Source organism: Cajanus cajan, chromosome 6, assembly GCF_000230855.2.
Source record: "Cajanus cajan strain Asha chromosome 6, NIPB_CcT2T_4, whole genome shotgun sequence".
Taxonomy (NCBI): Eukaryota; Viridiplantae; Streptophyta; class Magnoliopsida; order Fabales; family Fabaceae; genus Cajanus; species Cajanus cajan.
The window spans coordinates 4,178,782-4,193,109 of record NC_138522.1 but is presented as its reverse complement, the minus strand read 5'-3'; the positions used below and the strand labels follow the sequence as shown (position 1 = coordinate 4,193,109).

Here is a 14,328-nt window from a genome sequence, read left to right as displayed (position 1 = left end):
AAGTATATATACTGTTCTAAAAGTTTGAATGCTTCTCCATCCTTTTGTTTGTGTATTTTCCCCAGATATATTACCTCTGCTTCTCTGCTGTTAGAATTTTGCATATGGGCTACGAATTGTCAAAATATAAATGTTATTTTGAAGCTTTTAACCAGCAACAAACAAAGTTTTATTCTAAGATCTAACCCACAAAGATTAGTTATAGGAGATTTTAGTTATAGGAGATTTGAGTAATTTTCGTGAAGTTATAGATCTAAATATTATTATTGTCTTCATTAAAAAAACAATATGACATGTTATCAACTGACAAAGGAACAAATTAAAAAAAATTATAAATATATTAATTTCTGAGGCTATGACTTTTTAATGTGATTTAACATAATTTTGAATTCGGTTAACTTAAAAATATTACAACAGTTTGGAGAGTGAAAATACTGTTAGAATGCCTGGTGCAAAAGATCCATTCTAAATTGAGACTAAAAGGTGAGGACAAAAATTTCTTTCTCAAGAGTGTGATTAAGAAGATGCACATAAATGCGTTTCGAGATTAACTCATAACAACATAAGATGCTACTTATATAAGTTTTTCAATTTATAAAAAAAATGAATAAAAACTAATCAGGTATGAAGTAAAAGCCACCTAATAATTTATACTGAAATAAAAAAAGTGGGGGAAGGAACCGGGAGAGAGAGCGATTAATGATGAACACAACAAAAGTAGAGAAAGCACGTAAATTATGAAAGATACGTAATCGATCGAGGTGCGCATTTCATAGGTAAAAGAAAGGTTCCTCCATTGCTCTATACATAAGTCCTAATTCATTTCATAACGTGGCGTGGGAGGTTCCACACATCTATTACGACCTAGTACCTACCTATCAGAAACACTAAAGCAAAGTGGTGCATGCATGCATGGATTCATGATCAGAAGGGAAGGTGAGCGCTGCCGGCAGACACGGAGCTCGACGCGGCGGCGCTGTTCCTCTCGGCGTGACAAAGCTGACGGAGCTTCGTAGGAACGTACCATATGGAAAGACGAGGGTGCGCATTGAATATGGCATCAATGTCCCAACCTTGACGCGCTGCGATGGCCACAAGGGGCTTGTAACACGCTTGCCTCCACGCACCCACGTTCTCCCCTCTCTCCTTGAACGCCCTCCGAAGCTCGTTCGAAACCTCCTCGTCCAGGCAATGCAAAGCGTAGCAGTGAACGTAGTGTCGCATCTTCGGCTTGTTGATGTAGCTCGCCCCAGCTTTCTTCGCATACCTAAACACCTGATTTGTCACCTGCACGCACTCCTACATTCTAGTTAGTACATTCATCTTCCTACCAAACTACGGAATTACATCTCTTTAACAAGTAAACACAGTCCTAACAAGTATAATAGTCTGTGAAAGTAAAAATATCTACATCCAAAATAATGACTCATCTATACTAATACCTTTATAAATTAATTCCAACTTAAAACTTGATTAATTAAAAGACAACCCATTGACTCTTGAGAAATTTGAAATAATAATACTCGATACCTATCTCATACGGAGATTAGCTCTAGATAGAATCATTTTTTTTTAGTAGGACATGACACGTATGTATACGTGACAGCAATACTAATAATATAATAATGAGAGTACCCCGTCCACACCCACACCCACACCCACATGAAATTTAACAGAATCACAAATGATAGATACGGGTGGAGTGGGATTCTTATGAGGACATGCGAGGATCCAGTGGGTGAAAAGGGTAACGGGGGCATATGCATGACTTTGACTTGCGGGTGGTTGTGCTAGGTTAGGAGCTAAGAGTTGTAACCGGATATTTCACTTGACTTGTACGGACACAGAATTTCAGTTTTAAAGGAATTGCTGGACCCCCTCACGAGACTCCCTGACTCGTCACGTGTTCCGTAAGGACAATGCAATATCACGGCAACACAATATTATTCAAACGGTTCATGAAGGAACTACACAACACAGCAGAAGTGAGTGAATGAGTGGCAGAGTCAGAGTGATCAGAAGGAGAAAGCCACGACTGAGTGAGTAGTGAGGAGACAAACAAAAAACAAAAACAAACAAACAAAAAAAAAAGAGTGTGTTAGGGTATGTTGTGGAGGAAACAGAATACCTTGGTGGGGCATTTTTCACCGCGATCCTTGGCAATGGCCTGAACCTGCATCAAGAACTCACGGCACTGCTCGTAGAGATGGAACAGATAATCCAAACCGTTCTTCTTCCCACGTGCAACCTCCCCAGGCTCCGTCACGATGAATGGATGCTCCCTTTGCCTCTCGCAACCTCCACCACTGTTGTTGTTCCCTTCATCGTTCTCTTCTCCTTCCTCCTCTTCAAGATCCTCATTCTCATCGTGATGAATATTCACTTTCATTCTCGTCCTCCGCCTCCTCTGCTGCTTCCTCCGCTCCTCCGCTGCCGCCACCTCCCACGTGCTCCCTCCCCCACTCCCCACCGCCTCCTTCTCTCGTTGCACCACCGGTTCCTCTGATAAACCTATAATAATTACATCAATATAATTACCCTCTCCTCTCCATCTATCATCAAATCATATTCATCACTTCCAAGTAAAAACACTAACCCTTCGATATACTCAGATTCATCGTTCATTGTGTAATTTCCATACAATGATATATGTATATATGTAACATTTCTTTACCGGCCAAGTCCATCTTATTCGTTTCATAAACCCATAGAATAACAAATTGTTCAGCCTAGTAGCTAGTACTACTAGTACTTATTGACTTTTTGACAACATAGAACAGTAGTTTAATATAACAGTAGTATAAATTGGCTAATATCCAAAAAAAAAAAAAAAATACGTAGAAAGCTAGTATAATTTAGCTGGTCAACTTTTGTTTCAAATTGGCGAAACGAATTTACAAATAGGTAACATGGTAATCTATAAAAATTATGACAGTAGAGAAGTTAAATGAGGTTAGGTATAAAAGAAAGATATATACCTTCTTGAGAGAGGGCGTCGAGGGCGTTGGTGGTGGTGTCGGCGGAGAGGAGGTTGTTACTGCGGCGCTTGAGGTCGTCATCGTCGACACGGCGGCGCTCGGCTCTGACGGCGGCTTTGATGCCGTAGCGCTCGCCGACGAGGAGGTCCCAACGGAAAATCTGGGAGAGGCTGTTCATCATGTCGTCGAGTTCCTCGTCCTTCATGTCCACCAGCGTGCTCACCGTGAACCCTAGCTCGGCGATCTTCGCCGCCGTGAAGTACCGGATGCCGTACGCCTGGAAGAGCTCCTCCAGCCCCCCGAGCTCGCGCGGCGCCGCCGCCCTCGCGGGGTGGAACGCCGCCGGGGCCATCGGCGGAGCCACCGCGTAGTCGAGCAGCGGCGGGCGGAGCGGCGGCGCGCTCGGGAGGACCGTGCGTGGGTCCCACTTGAATAGGCTTGCGGTGAACGCGTCGGGATCCATGGGTTGGAAAGTGAGGAGTGCAATGTGCGTGTGTGGTACTGTTTAGGTTGAAATAAAGGCGAAGGCACAGAGAGAGAGAGAGAGAGAGAGAAAGAAAAAAAAAATGGTTAATTAATTGGCGAAAGTACCCTTTTGAATGATTCTGATTTGATTCGGAGTGGTGTTTTTCCCGAGACTGGTTGGGGGTTGGGGTTCCTTACTCTTACTACTTCCTTTTGCGTCTGAGTGAGATCTTTCTTGAAACTCCTCTTGAGGGTTGGTTTCCATTTGGTTAAGTTCAAACTAGACGGTCCCAACAAAACAAACTAGAACGGTTCTTGAGGTTTGACTTATGATTTGACTGTTATTTTATTTGTGTTTGTCACTTGTTTGCTCTTATTAAGGTGGTGGCAACAGGGTTACAGTTTTGCTTAAATAACCGTGAGAGAAGGCTTTGAATGTTAGGGGAACATAGCCGCAATGCATGAAAATTCGGACAACCAACTCTTACGTGCTAATTATATTACCTAGCTAGGTTTAACTTTTCACCTAATTGGCGTTCACGATTATGAACCAAATGGTAGAAGTTTAGTACGTGAAACATGGATCCCTAGCTAACCCTTTATCTCGGGAAGCCAGGTCACAGGAATTTATTGATTCTAGCGTAGCCACTCTTATATTCTCTCGCGTTGTCTCGTCTGTAATCAAATTTATCTGCTAGACATTCCCGTGAAATAGTTCTCTCAAGACTTTCCAACGCAACATATCTTCTTTTCAGGTCACTTTCATCCTAAAGACAACCCCAAAAGATAACTTTTAACTCATCAAAATCATCTCATTTCCACTTTTACCTTCTTATATTGACTTCGATTGTTGAATAAACAATGAGCGATGTATATGATCATTTTATAGGTGAGCCAAATTTTATAAAAGAAAAACAAATTTTACATGGAAAAAATTGCTAAAAAAAACTATAATTAGGACAATATTTTAATTGTTAATAATTTTTGTATAGTTAATTTACAAATAATATATGTATGGAAATATATTGGCCAATGACTTCAAATTTAAATGTTTATAAAATTCATTTAATATTCTATTTAAAAATTGCATTAAATTCCCCGTTTTTTGTTTTTTTTTTATTATTTAAAAATATGTGGTTGTCTGAAACTCTAAATTATTAACCTCTCATGTTTGTTTTTTCTGATTGAAGTAGATCGAGGTTTGATATGTTTGCACAGGTTTAACAAGATTAGGATATATTCTTTAAACTTCAAGGGAGCTAGAGTAAAGAAAGACAGGATTTAACATTTGATAAATTAATTAAATTCCTGTATGTCTTCATGGAGGTAGAAAGATAAATGAGCGACACTTACAAATCTTGATTTATAATGCATCATTTCCATACATTAATTTTATTTGCATAAAGAAAAATAAGATTCTTTCTGATTGCAACCACCGCACAGAATTTATAGCTGGAAAATTATTTCATGAAACAATGACAAAAATATAGATACGATTTAATTTGCATTGTCTCGGATGCAAAGTGCAGGAGCCGACAGTTCATTTATCAACCAGAGGTGATTCTTGTCCTCTTCTAGGGAGAGGTTTGATTCAAAAATACTTTCACTTATTCACTTATTATTAGTTTCGTCATCACCAACAAAAATTATGTAAAGATTTTATTTCTTTCATGCAGCTAAGTTATACGTCGAAAGAATTAGTTCATATGTTGTAGGCGTAGCGTAGGACGGCAGCTTAATATCGAAGTCCGTAAGGCCATATAACCAACCGCCAACTTTCTGTCATACCCTAAAAAAACTCACTCAAAACCTGAGAAATTCCTAATATTTTTATTATTTATGTAAATTTTATTGAAAAAATGAATCCATTTTCAACGAAACTTGTATAGAATTGCTAAAGTAATCAATAGTTTTCTTAATTAAAAAATGCTAAAGCCCTATGTTGGATTCTTTTAACTATCATTATTAATTGGTTACAATAAATCTTTCAATTATTAATTAATTTAATCATGGCATTTCACCAATTGATGAAGTTGTAACTAGACTTTTGTTTTTTACATGGGCTACGATGAATTAGGTAACTTTTGTAATGATTGTTGAGAGAATATATTTACTTTTTATTTACATTTAATTTGTGCAATAGACCGAAAATTTACTTTATTTGAATAATTGGGAAGATAAAGTTAGTTTGTTCTTCAAACCAGTTTTAACGTGACTTTGAAACTTTAAACTCGTTTTTCACCTTTTTTCAGTTAGCACTTAGCAACTGAACAAATTGGTTGTGACTTGACTTCATTTATATGTTGAAAGACCGACACATTCAAATTGCATTCAAATTATTGTGAGAATGGATCGGGTTTCCATGAAATCCGTTTTCGTGTCAAATTCAATTTGATTGTAATTCTTTTTCTCTCTATGATTATTAAGACTAATTGAGAGCTTTTAGTAGTTGATAAATTTTGAATTGAAATTTTAGATGATATGGCCAAGTAATTTGCGATAATTAATCACGTTGTTTTAAAACTCCTCTTTTGTCATTACCAAAAAAAAAATCTTCTTTGGGGAATTTTTTTTATTCTTCATCAGATTTTTCTTATTGGCTTCATCAACTAAAAATTTCTTGAGGGATTTTACTCTCTTGCATCAATGAGAAACATACTCTACTTTTATGATGTCTCTTCGCATGTAGATGGAGAATTTAGTGGTCAAGTCATTCGGTGTACGATGACTTGTTTTACTGTTGTAGGTTTGAAATTTTTCCTATATCAGCAGTTTGTATTAATTGGCCATTGAGATTGATTTTTTTTTTTTACCATATAACTTTCATTTTATATTTTTACAATTTTGGCGTAGTTTTTATTTTTCTTTAACACCATTATAGAAATTAAATGTCATATACTTTAGCTAATATGATATGTTTCATGTATAATATTTTTGCGGCAGCACTTCCATAGTCTTATTTAACTCGTGTAAGATTAACTTCAATGAAAACATCCTGTATTTTATTCAATTCACAATTTTATTTTATTTTTTTTAAATAAAAATATTTAATCATCTTATTTTTTAAAATCTCAATTTCAAGTTCGTTCATAGTTAAATTTTAGCATTATTTAATAATATGTCGTCACTTAAATAATTGATATTTAGTGATGTAACACACAATAATAAAAATTAAAAATAATATATAAAAGATTTTCGTTTGCATCTATTTTTATGAGTGATTGATATTTACTTTATTAATAAAAAAATTATTTTATGTTTTTTCTAGTTTTTTATTTATAAATGTCACACTACTAAATGTCATGTCACTTAAATATGAGTAAATATTAAAATTTAGCAATTAGTAGATATTAATTTGATAGAATCATAGGAGGATCAAAATTTCATATTTTTTAAATTATAGAGACTAAATGTCTCTATTTTAAAATAAAAGGAGAAAAATTGCAAATCAACACAGATATAGAAACTAAAAGTGCAATTTAACCAAAAATATAATATTTGTGGTGTATACAAAACATTTTATCTTATTTGACAATGATTTCATATGATTATACAAAACATTTCAAAATATACTCCATGTTTCTTATTATAAAGTACAATTTAAAAAAAAAATTAATAATCTTTTTTATAAAGTACTTTATAATTTTTATAAAACTAAATTTAGTTTTATTTTTTGTCCCTATTTAAAGTTGGAAGAATATATGTTTCTCTCTTACATTTTTTAAACTCTTCAATTATCATTTATACTCTCTGGTCCTTATTATAAGACATACTTTGATAAGAAATTTTTGTCCTTTTATAAGGCATCTTATAGATTTTAGAATATATATTTTTTTGTTTATCCCTATAAAAGATTGTGAAAATATGTGTTTTCCTCTCTTACTTTTTAAACTCTCTCCAATTGACATTTATCATTTTTGTTGGTATTGGTACGTAAGTTTTAATATGAGGATAATATCTTCACCTCTCAAAAAAATTTAATGATAAGAAAGGTAAAATTGGTAAATTGTGATTTTATCTTATAAATCCAAGAATATCAACTAAAATAACTACTTATATTAGTTCATATAATTCAATTAAAAGTATCTTATAATTAAGATCAGATAAAGTATCATTTTTATTGGTATTAGTGCATAAGCTTAAAGTATCATTTTTATTGGTATTGGTGCATAAGCTTTTATGTGGAGTAATTTATTCGCTTCTTTCATGGAAATTTAAAAGATAAGTAAGAAGGTAAAATTGGTGAATCCTAATTTTGCTTTTTAAACTAGTAAAATCAACTAACATGACTATTTATATTGGCCTATGTGATTTGGTTAAAAATATTTTATAATCAGGACTATAGGGAATACGAAATAGTAATTTGAAAATATGTGGACGTATCATATATGTATATATGTGTGAATGATCTTTTTATATGATAATGAGAATGATCAATTTTAATCCTTATAGGTTACAATAGACGAATTAGATTAAAATACATACTTCAAATCACAAATACTTACACGATCACCATTATCATTGTAAACATCGTTATCATTACAATTACCAATCATTATTATCATTGTTGTCACTGTCACTACCATTACAACACTGTCATTGCTACAATATCACTGTTCATGACAATGGAAGTGGTGACAATGATAGTAGTTGTAATGGTAGTAGTATAATAACAATAACAGTAACAATAATAATGATTATGACATTTGTGATGATAGGATCATGATGGTGGTAGTTGTAGTGGTGAAACCAATATAATAATGATAATGACAATAATGTTGGTGGTAATAGTAACAATGAGAATGATAGTGGTATTAATAATGAGAATTTCTACGGTACCCATATTTTTTGAGAGGGTACCGGTACAGTTATAATTATAATTTTATTTTATATTTTATATTTTTAATAATTTATTTAAATAATATTTATAATATTTTATTCTTTAAAATTTTAAATTATTTAGTCATTTTATTTTATTTTATATATTCTAATTTTATTTATGATAATATTATATATTTAAATAGCTTAATTTTAATAATTTTTTAAGTATATTTTATATCTTTTCACTTAAAATTTTTAATTTTCTATATTTTAATTTTAATAATTTTTAAGTATATTTTTGTCTTTTGTCTTAAATTTTTTAATTTCTATATTGTAATTTTAATAATTTTTTTATTTTTACTATTTATTAATTTTTTTCTTTTTTAATGTTTTATAACATTATTGAAATATTATAATTTTAATCTCTATAATTTTATCTTACTTTTCATTTTATAAATATAATTTGGATTATTCATTTTATAATTAAATTAATTTTTTTTATAAGTTTATATAAAAAAATGTACTGAAACCCCTCCATCTTTGAGGGTACCGTAGCAACTCCCATTAATAATAATTGTAGTGATAGTAATGATGATGATAGGGAAAATAATAGTATAACATTACTCACGATGATAGTGATGATAAAAATTACGATGGTAGTGATGGTTACCATTTCAATATCACCACAATCATTATCATTATTGTCTTCATCTTTGTTACTTTCAACAATAAAGGTGGTAACGAAGACACTAATAATAATTGTAATAATAGTGATGATAGTAATAATAATAATAATGACGATAACAATGTCAACAATAATACTTATATTTATAATGTTAAATAAACTTTTTAATTTAAATTATTTTTATAATCTAAGAGTTAAAATTGACCATTTTCATTTTTATATAAAAATATCATTCACATATAATGCACCTGCTCTCAAAAGTATATTTCATAAAGTTAATAATAATAATTATGTGACCTTTTTATAATAATTAAACAAAAATTGTTTTGATTCTTTATCAAGCAACATTTAATGAGATTGTATTAGTTATAATTTTATGAAAAAATTAAATATTTTATATTATTATTTAATTACAAATGTCATGTGCAGTAAACTTATGGATTTTGATAATTATCACTTAAAAATTATATGAATATTTATTCATTATTATTGTTAACGTAAAAAATTATGTATTAAACTCTTATTAAATATCGAATATTACAATCAAATTGTTTGAATAAACGTTGAGAGGATTAAAAAACAGTTTTGAGATATGTAAAATAATGCAACTTTATGAAAATAAAACAATATTTCAATTATTCAAGGTAAATTCTTTTATTTCACTGTTTGTTTATTTTATTGATCACGAGAATGCAAGATGAAAAAATGAAATGTAAAGCAGAGGAAAAAAAAATAGTGGTATTTAAGCTGTTTGGGAGAAAGATAAAAACGATTAAAAAGAAAGTTTATAACATTGAGGGCAGCAAGAAATATTTGGTCTCTCAAGGGCAGAGACAGCTAGCATAGAAAAGCAAGAGATGATTTCATTTCTGTATTTTAGCCTATGGTCATGTAATCAAATGTAAACACTAAGAACTAAGAAGGGTAGGGCTAGGGCTAGGGCTAGGGCTGTAGAATAAAAATAGAGATAATTGGAGGCTTAGGTAGTGTTTGTTTCCGGTGATGTACTGTTTACGAGCAACGAAAGACGAGGAAAGTATGTGTTTGTTTCTCGTGATTTGGAACGAAAGAAAGGCGAAGAAAAGGGAGGCGAAGCACTGTTGCTGTCCTCGTACAAAAGCGAAGAAAGGAGTTGAAAGACACGTAAGATTTGTGAAAACCCAGAAATGCCCCTCCCATGCATGTGCCATGCAGCAGAGGAATCTCTGCCATTTCACGGACCTTCCCTGTATCCTTGTCTCATGCATGCATATTGCCAGGAATCTTTGCCATTGTTGACTGCCATTGTTGAAGGAGCTTTGTCGTTGAGTGCGTTTGAAATAATATTATAAGAGAGTTGGAAGCTATCTTTGTGGTGGGTCTTCACAGAATTTCGACGCTGGTGGTTGGTGTTGCTCATTGATTCTCCACGTTCTCCACGGGCTGGTGACTGATTCTCGACGTTACGGGGTTGGTGCGTGGCTGGTGCGTGTTGGTGGTGAGTGATTGTGGAAGGAGCTCCTCCATTGAAGGTAAGTTTGATCTCATTTGGTATATACGAAGGAGCATAATCGATTATGTGGCCAAGCATAATCGATTATGCAGGGTATTTTCGCTGCTAGTGGAACCCGGAACGACCCGTTCCAAAAATGTATTTTATGAGAAATATGCGAAAGCAGAACGGGTCGTTCCACTTTTGGAACGGGTCGTTCCACTTTTGGAACGGGTCGTTCCACTTTTGGCCTTTGTGGATTACTTTGTAACCCCAGAACGACCCGTTCTGGTCTGAGAACGGACCGTTCTGGGTATGTCAATGAGGCATGGAAAATGAATCCAGAACGGCCGTTCCGGATTCGGAACGGGCCGTTCTGGCCACATTATTTTATATATATATATATATATAATATTAATATTTAATATATAATACCTTAAATTAAATATAATTATTTAATATTAATATTTAATTTTTATATATATATATTAAATATTTAATATTAAATATTAATATTTTTGTGTTCTCACTTTAACATCATATTTGTTATTGGTTATTTTATATATAATTTTCAAGTATGACATCCGGTTCAAGAAAAAGAAGTTCAAAAGAAAGAAAAGGAAAAACTCCTGCCACCTCGGACAGAGCAGCTGGTCCTAGATTACTACAAATTGAAGAAGTTCTAAATCAGACACGTTTTTTCAGCCAGCGTGATCAGATGATTAAATATGGCAAGGAGTTTTACCACAGGATAGTCCTTCATCCAAAGGTTATGGACTTTAGCTACTTTGCCACATCAGGGCTGTATTTTCACCACCATATAGAATATCAAGGTTTGTAGCATTTTGTGGCTCTCAAATGTGATTTCTTTGAAGATCTTATTAAGGTGTTCTATTCCAACTTGAGAGTATCTGAAGCTGGTTTCCTCTATAGTGAGGTGAACAAAATAAAGATAAAAATAAAACCATCTGATTGGTTGACTCTGACTGGTTTGAAGTATTAGGGGCACAAATTAGCATATCCAGACATCCCAGAGGAGATGCAGTTCGACCGTCACATAGCACTGTCATCTATGATTAGACCAGAGTTGCAGGGCCGAAATGTCAGAAATGTAGGAAGTCTTAACATTAACGACAGACTCCTACATTATGTCTACGTCCATATATTGGCACCCAGATCAAGTAACTTTTCCCAACTCTTGTAGGAAGACATTTTTCTGTTATGGGCCTTAAAGAATAACATTTTGATCAACTGGCCCCATTATATCATGCAACACATGGTCAAATGCAAGGACAATGGGATGCCTCTTCCATACCCCATTTTAATTTCACACATTTTGGCTGTTTATGGCGTAGACTTATCAATTGATGTTGCAGTCGAATTAGGGGGGCACATTTTTTTAATAAAAATACCTTGAAAAAATTAAATGTCGTGAATGTCAATGGGGTATGGATACATGTCAGGAATAATCATCATCATGGCCAAAATGTTGAAGATGAAGACCATGCAATGCCTGAGGACCATGGTGAGGAGCAGCCTGCCGACATCACACAACAACCTCCAGTCCAGTATGATGGTCAAATGCTTTCCCAAATATGGACTGACATTCAAGGGTTACAAGAATGATTAAATAATTTGACCATCAATGTTAACAGAGGTTTCGATCGAGTACATAACAGGCTTGATGACCTCGAACAAAAATTTGATGACTTTCAGCGTTCATTTGAATAAACTACGTTATCTTATTTTCTTTTTTATTATTGTAATTTAAATATCTTTTATTTAGTTGCAACATTTTTCATATTTATTATTTTATGTTATATTTAATTATTGTTTACTTAATTGATGATTGAATTATATTTTCTGTTCCATTTTACAAATATGTTATTACCCATCTACTTTGTAATGTTAAAAATTTGTTAATTTTTTAATTGGTAAAAATTAACTTGTACAATTAACAAATGTATCTTCATTTCATTCTAATTTATGTTAATGATTTATCAATTTTTTTAATTTATTAATTAACTTTCAAAAAATTTATTGTACATTTTTTTATATTAATAAAATTCTATTATTTAAATATTGACATCAAAAAGTAAAAATATAAAAAAAAAATAAAGTAACACATGTTTATAAAATTTAAATAATAACACTTTCATAAACATTAATAAAATAATGTTACAAAATATAATTATCATAATATATTTTGTTATTATTATTTATTATTATAAATATTATTATTTTCATTTTTATTAATAATATTATTATTATTTATTATAATTAGTATCATTATTATTTATTATGATTCTTATTATTTTTCTAATATTTATTATTATTCTTATCATTATTTATTATTTTTTTAATAAATTATACCTATTAATATAATTTTATTGTAATTATTATTAATTACAATAAATAATATTATACTCATTTTTAATCCAAGGGTAAAAATGTAAATTATATATTCATCTATTAAATTTTTATTTTTTATCTATCATTAAATTTAAAGCAAATATTTAAATTAATTTATTTTTAAATGAATATTTTATAATTTTTTTTAGTTAAAATTTATATATTTATCTTTTAATTTTAATTATAATAATTATAAAAAAAATTTAACCTAAGGGCAAAATAGTAATCTTTCACAATTATTAATTAAAAAAATTATTTTTATCTATCACATCAATCAATTCATTCACAAATTTTCTCAAAGCTTTTCACTCACTTTCCTTTAATCCAAACAACCTCACTTTCCACTCACTTTTCCTTCAAATTCTTTCTTTTTCACTCCCTTTTTCCATCCTCAAATATAAACAAATCCTTAGTGTTAATCTAGAAAGAGATGTGAAAGGTAAAAGAGGTACTGAGGAGAGGGCAATAGACTGTTAGGGTGTTACAGAAAATCTCACTGAGATGGTTTTTAGCTTTTGAGAAAGCAGGAAGACTGATTAAGGAAAGAGACAAGAAAGGACGTGTATGCACAGTGAAGTCATTAATGAGAGTAATTAAGCAATGTAACACTATTCCTTGGCAACGTGAAACAGTGACTCAGAGCAGGAAAGTACAGCAAGAGTCAGGTTGTTACAGTTGCAAAGTTAAAAAGCCTGATTTCTGTACTTACTTGCCAACACCACTACTTCCCATTGCCAACACCTTTTTTACTATTTAATGTCACTCTTCTCAGTTCTCATCACTCACCACTGCCTTCAATTGCACCACCCAGATCTTCAAAACAATATCTTGTGTTACTTCAATTCTTTTAATTCATCTTTTAATACATGTGATTCTCTTAAATTTTAATAATTTATACTATATTGCTACAAAAAAAATATTTTTTTTATAAATTACATATATCTCTTATAAATTTTTTTTTTCTTGGATAAGATTTATTAATTTTTTAATAGTTAATACAATTATATATTTAAAATATCAACTTTAAATCATGTTAAACCGAAATAATTCGTATAAATATATTCACATGCTTGGAGATAAATTACTAATTATTTAGTGATCGCTATAAAAAATAATAGTACTAAAAAAATTATCACCTTGTTTAATTAGAGAAAATAAATATGTGATAAATAAGATAGAGAAAAATAGAAGAGAAAAAAATAAATGAGTTGAAATAAGTAAAAAACTGAGTCTAAATGAATTTGTTTGGTTTGAGAGAAATAACTAAAAAAATAAAAGATAAATAATATTATAAAGTTGTTTAATTTAAATGAATTGGGATAAACAAAATTATAATTAAAAAATTATAATTTTATCTTTTTCAAGTTACGTATGTTTAATTTTTTTTTATTTCTTTTATTTGGTTAACTTCATTTTTCATTCGAATAAATCAAACATGTATTCGAATAGCATGCATGTTATTTGAATACAACCAACTAAATATTTTACTGAAATAT

General features: G+C 31.3%; 1 protein-coding gene across 2 annotated transcripts; it reads right to left on the bottom strand.

The window, feature by feature from the left end:
• Positions 1-735: 735 nt before the first annotated feature.
• Positions 736-3,808, bottom strand: LFY (floral meristem identity control protein LEAFY). Of its 2 annotated transcripts, none has more exons than XM_083076560.1 (3): positions 2,979-3,808; positions 2,129-2,511; positions 736-1,299 (listed from the first exon to the last, which is right to left on the bottom strand). In XM_083076560.1, exons 1-3 carry the CDS (start codon positions 3,439-3,441, stop codon positions 925-927), a joined length of 1,221 nt encoding a protein of 406 aa, XP_082932686.1. In that variant the 5' UTR covers positions 3,442-3,808; the 3' UTR covers positions 736-924. The 2 variants fall into 2 exon arrangements, with proteins under 2 accessions (XP_082932686.1, XP_020224595.2); XM_020369006.3 differs by having other exon boundaries at positions 736-1,287; positions 2,979-3,795.
• Between the last annotated feature and the right edge of the window lie 10,520 nt (positions 3,809-14,328).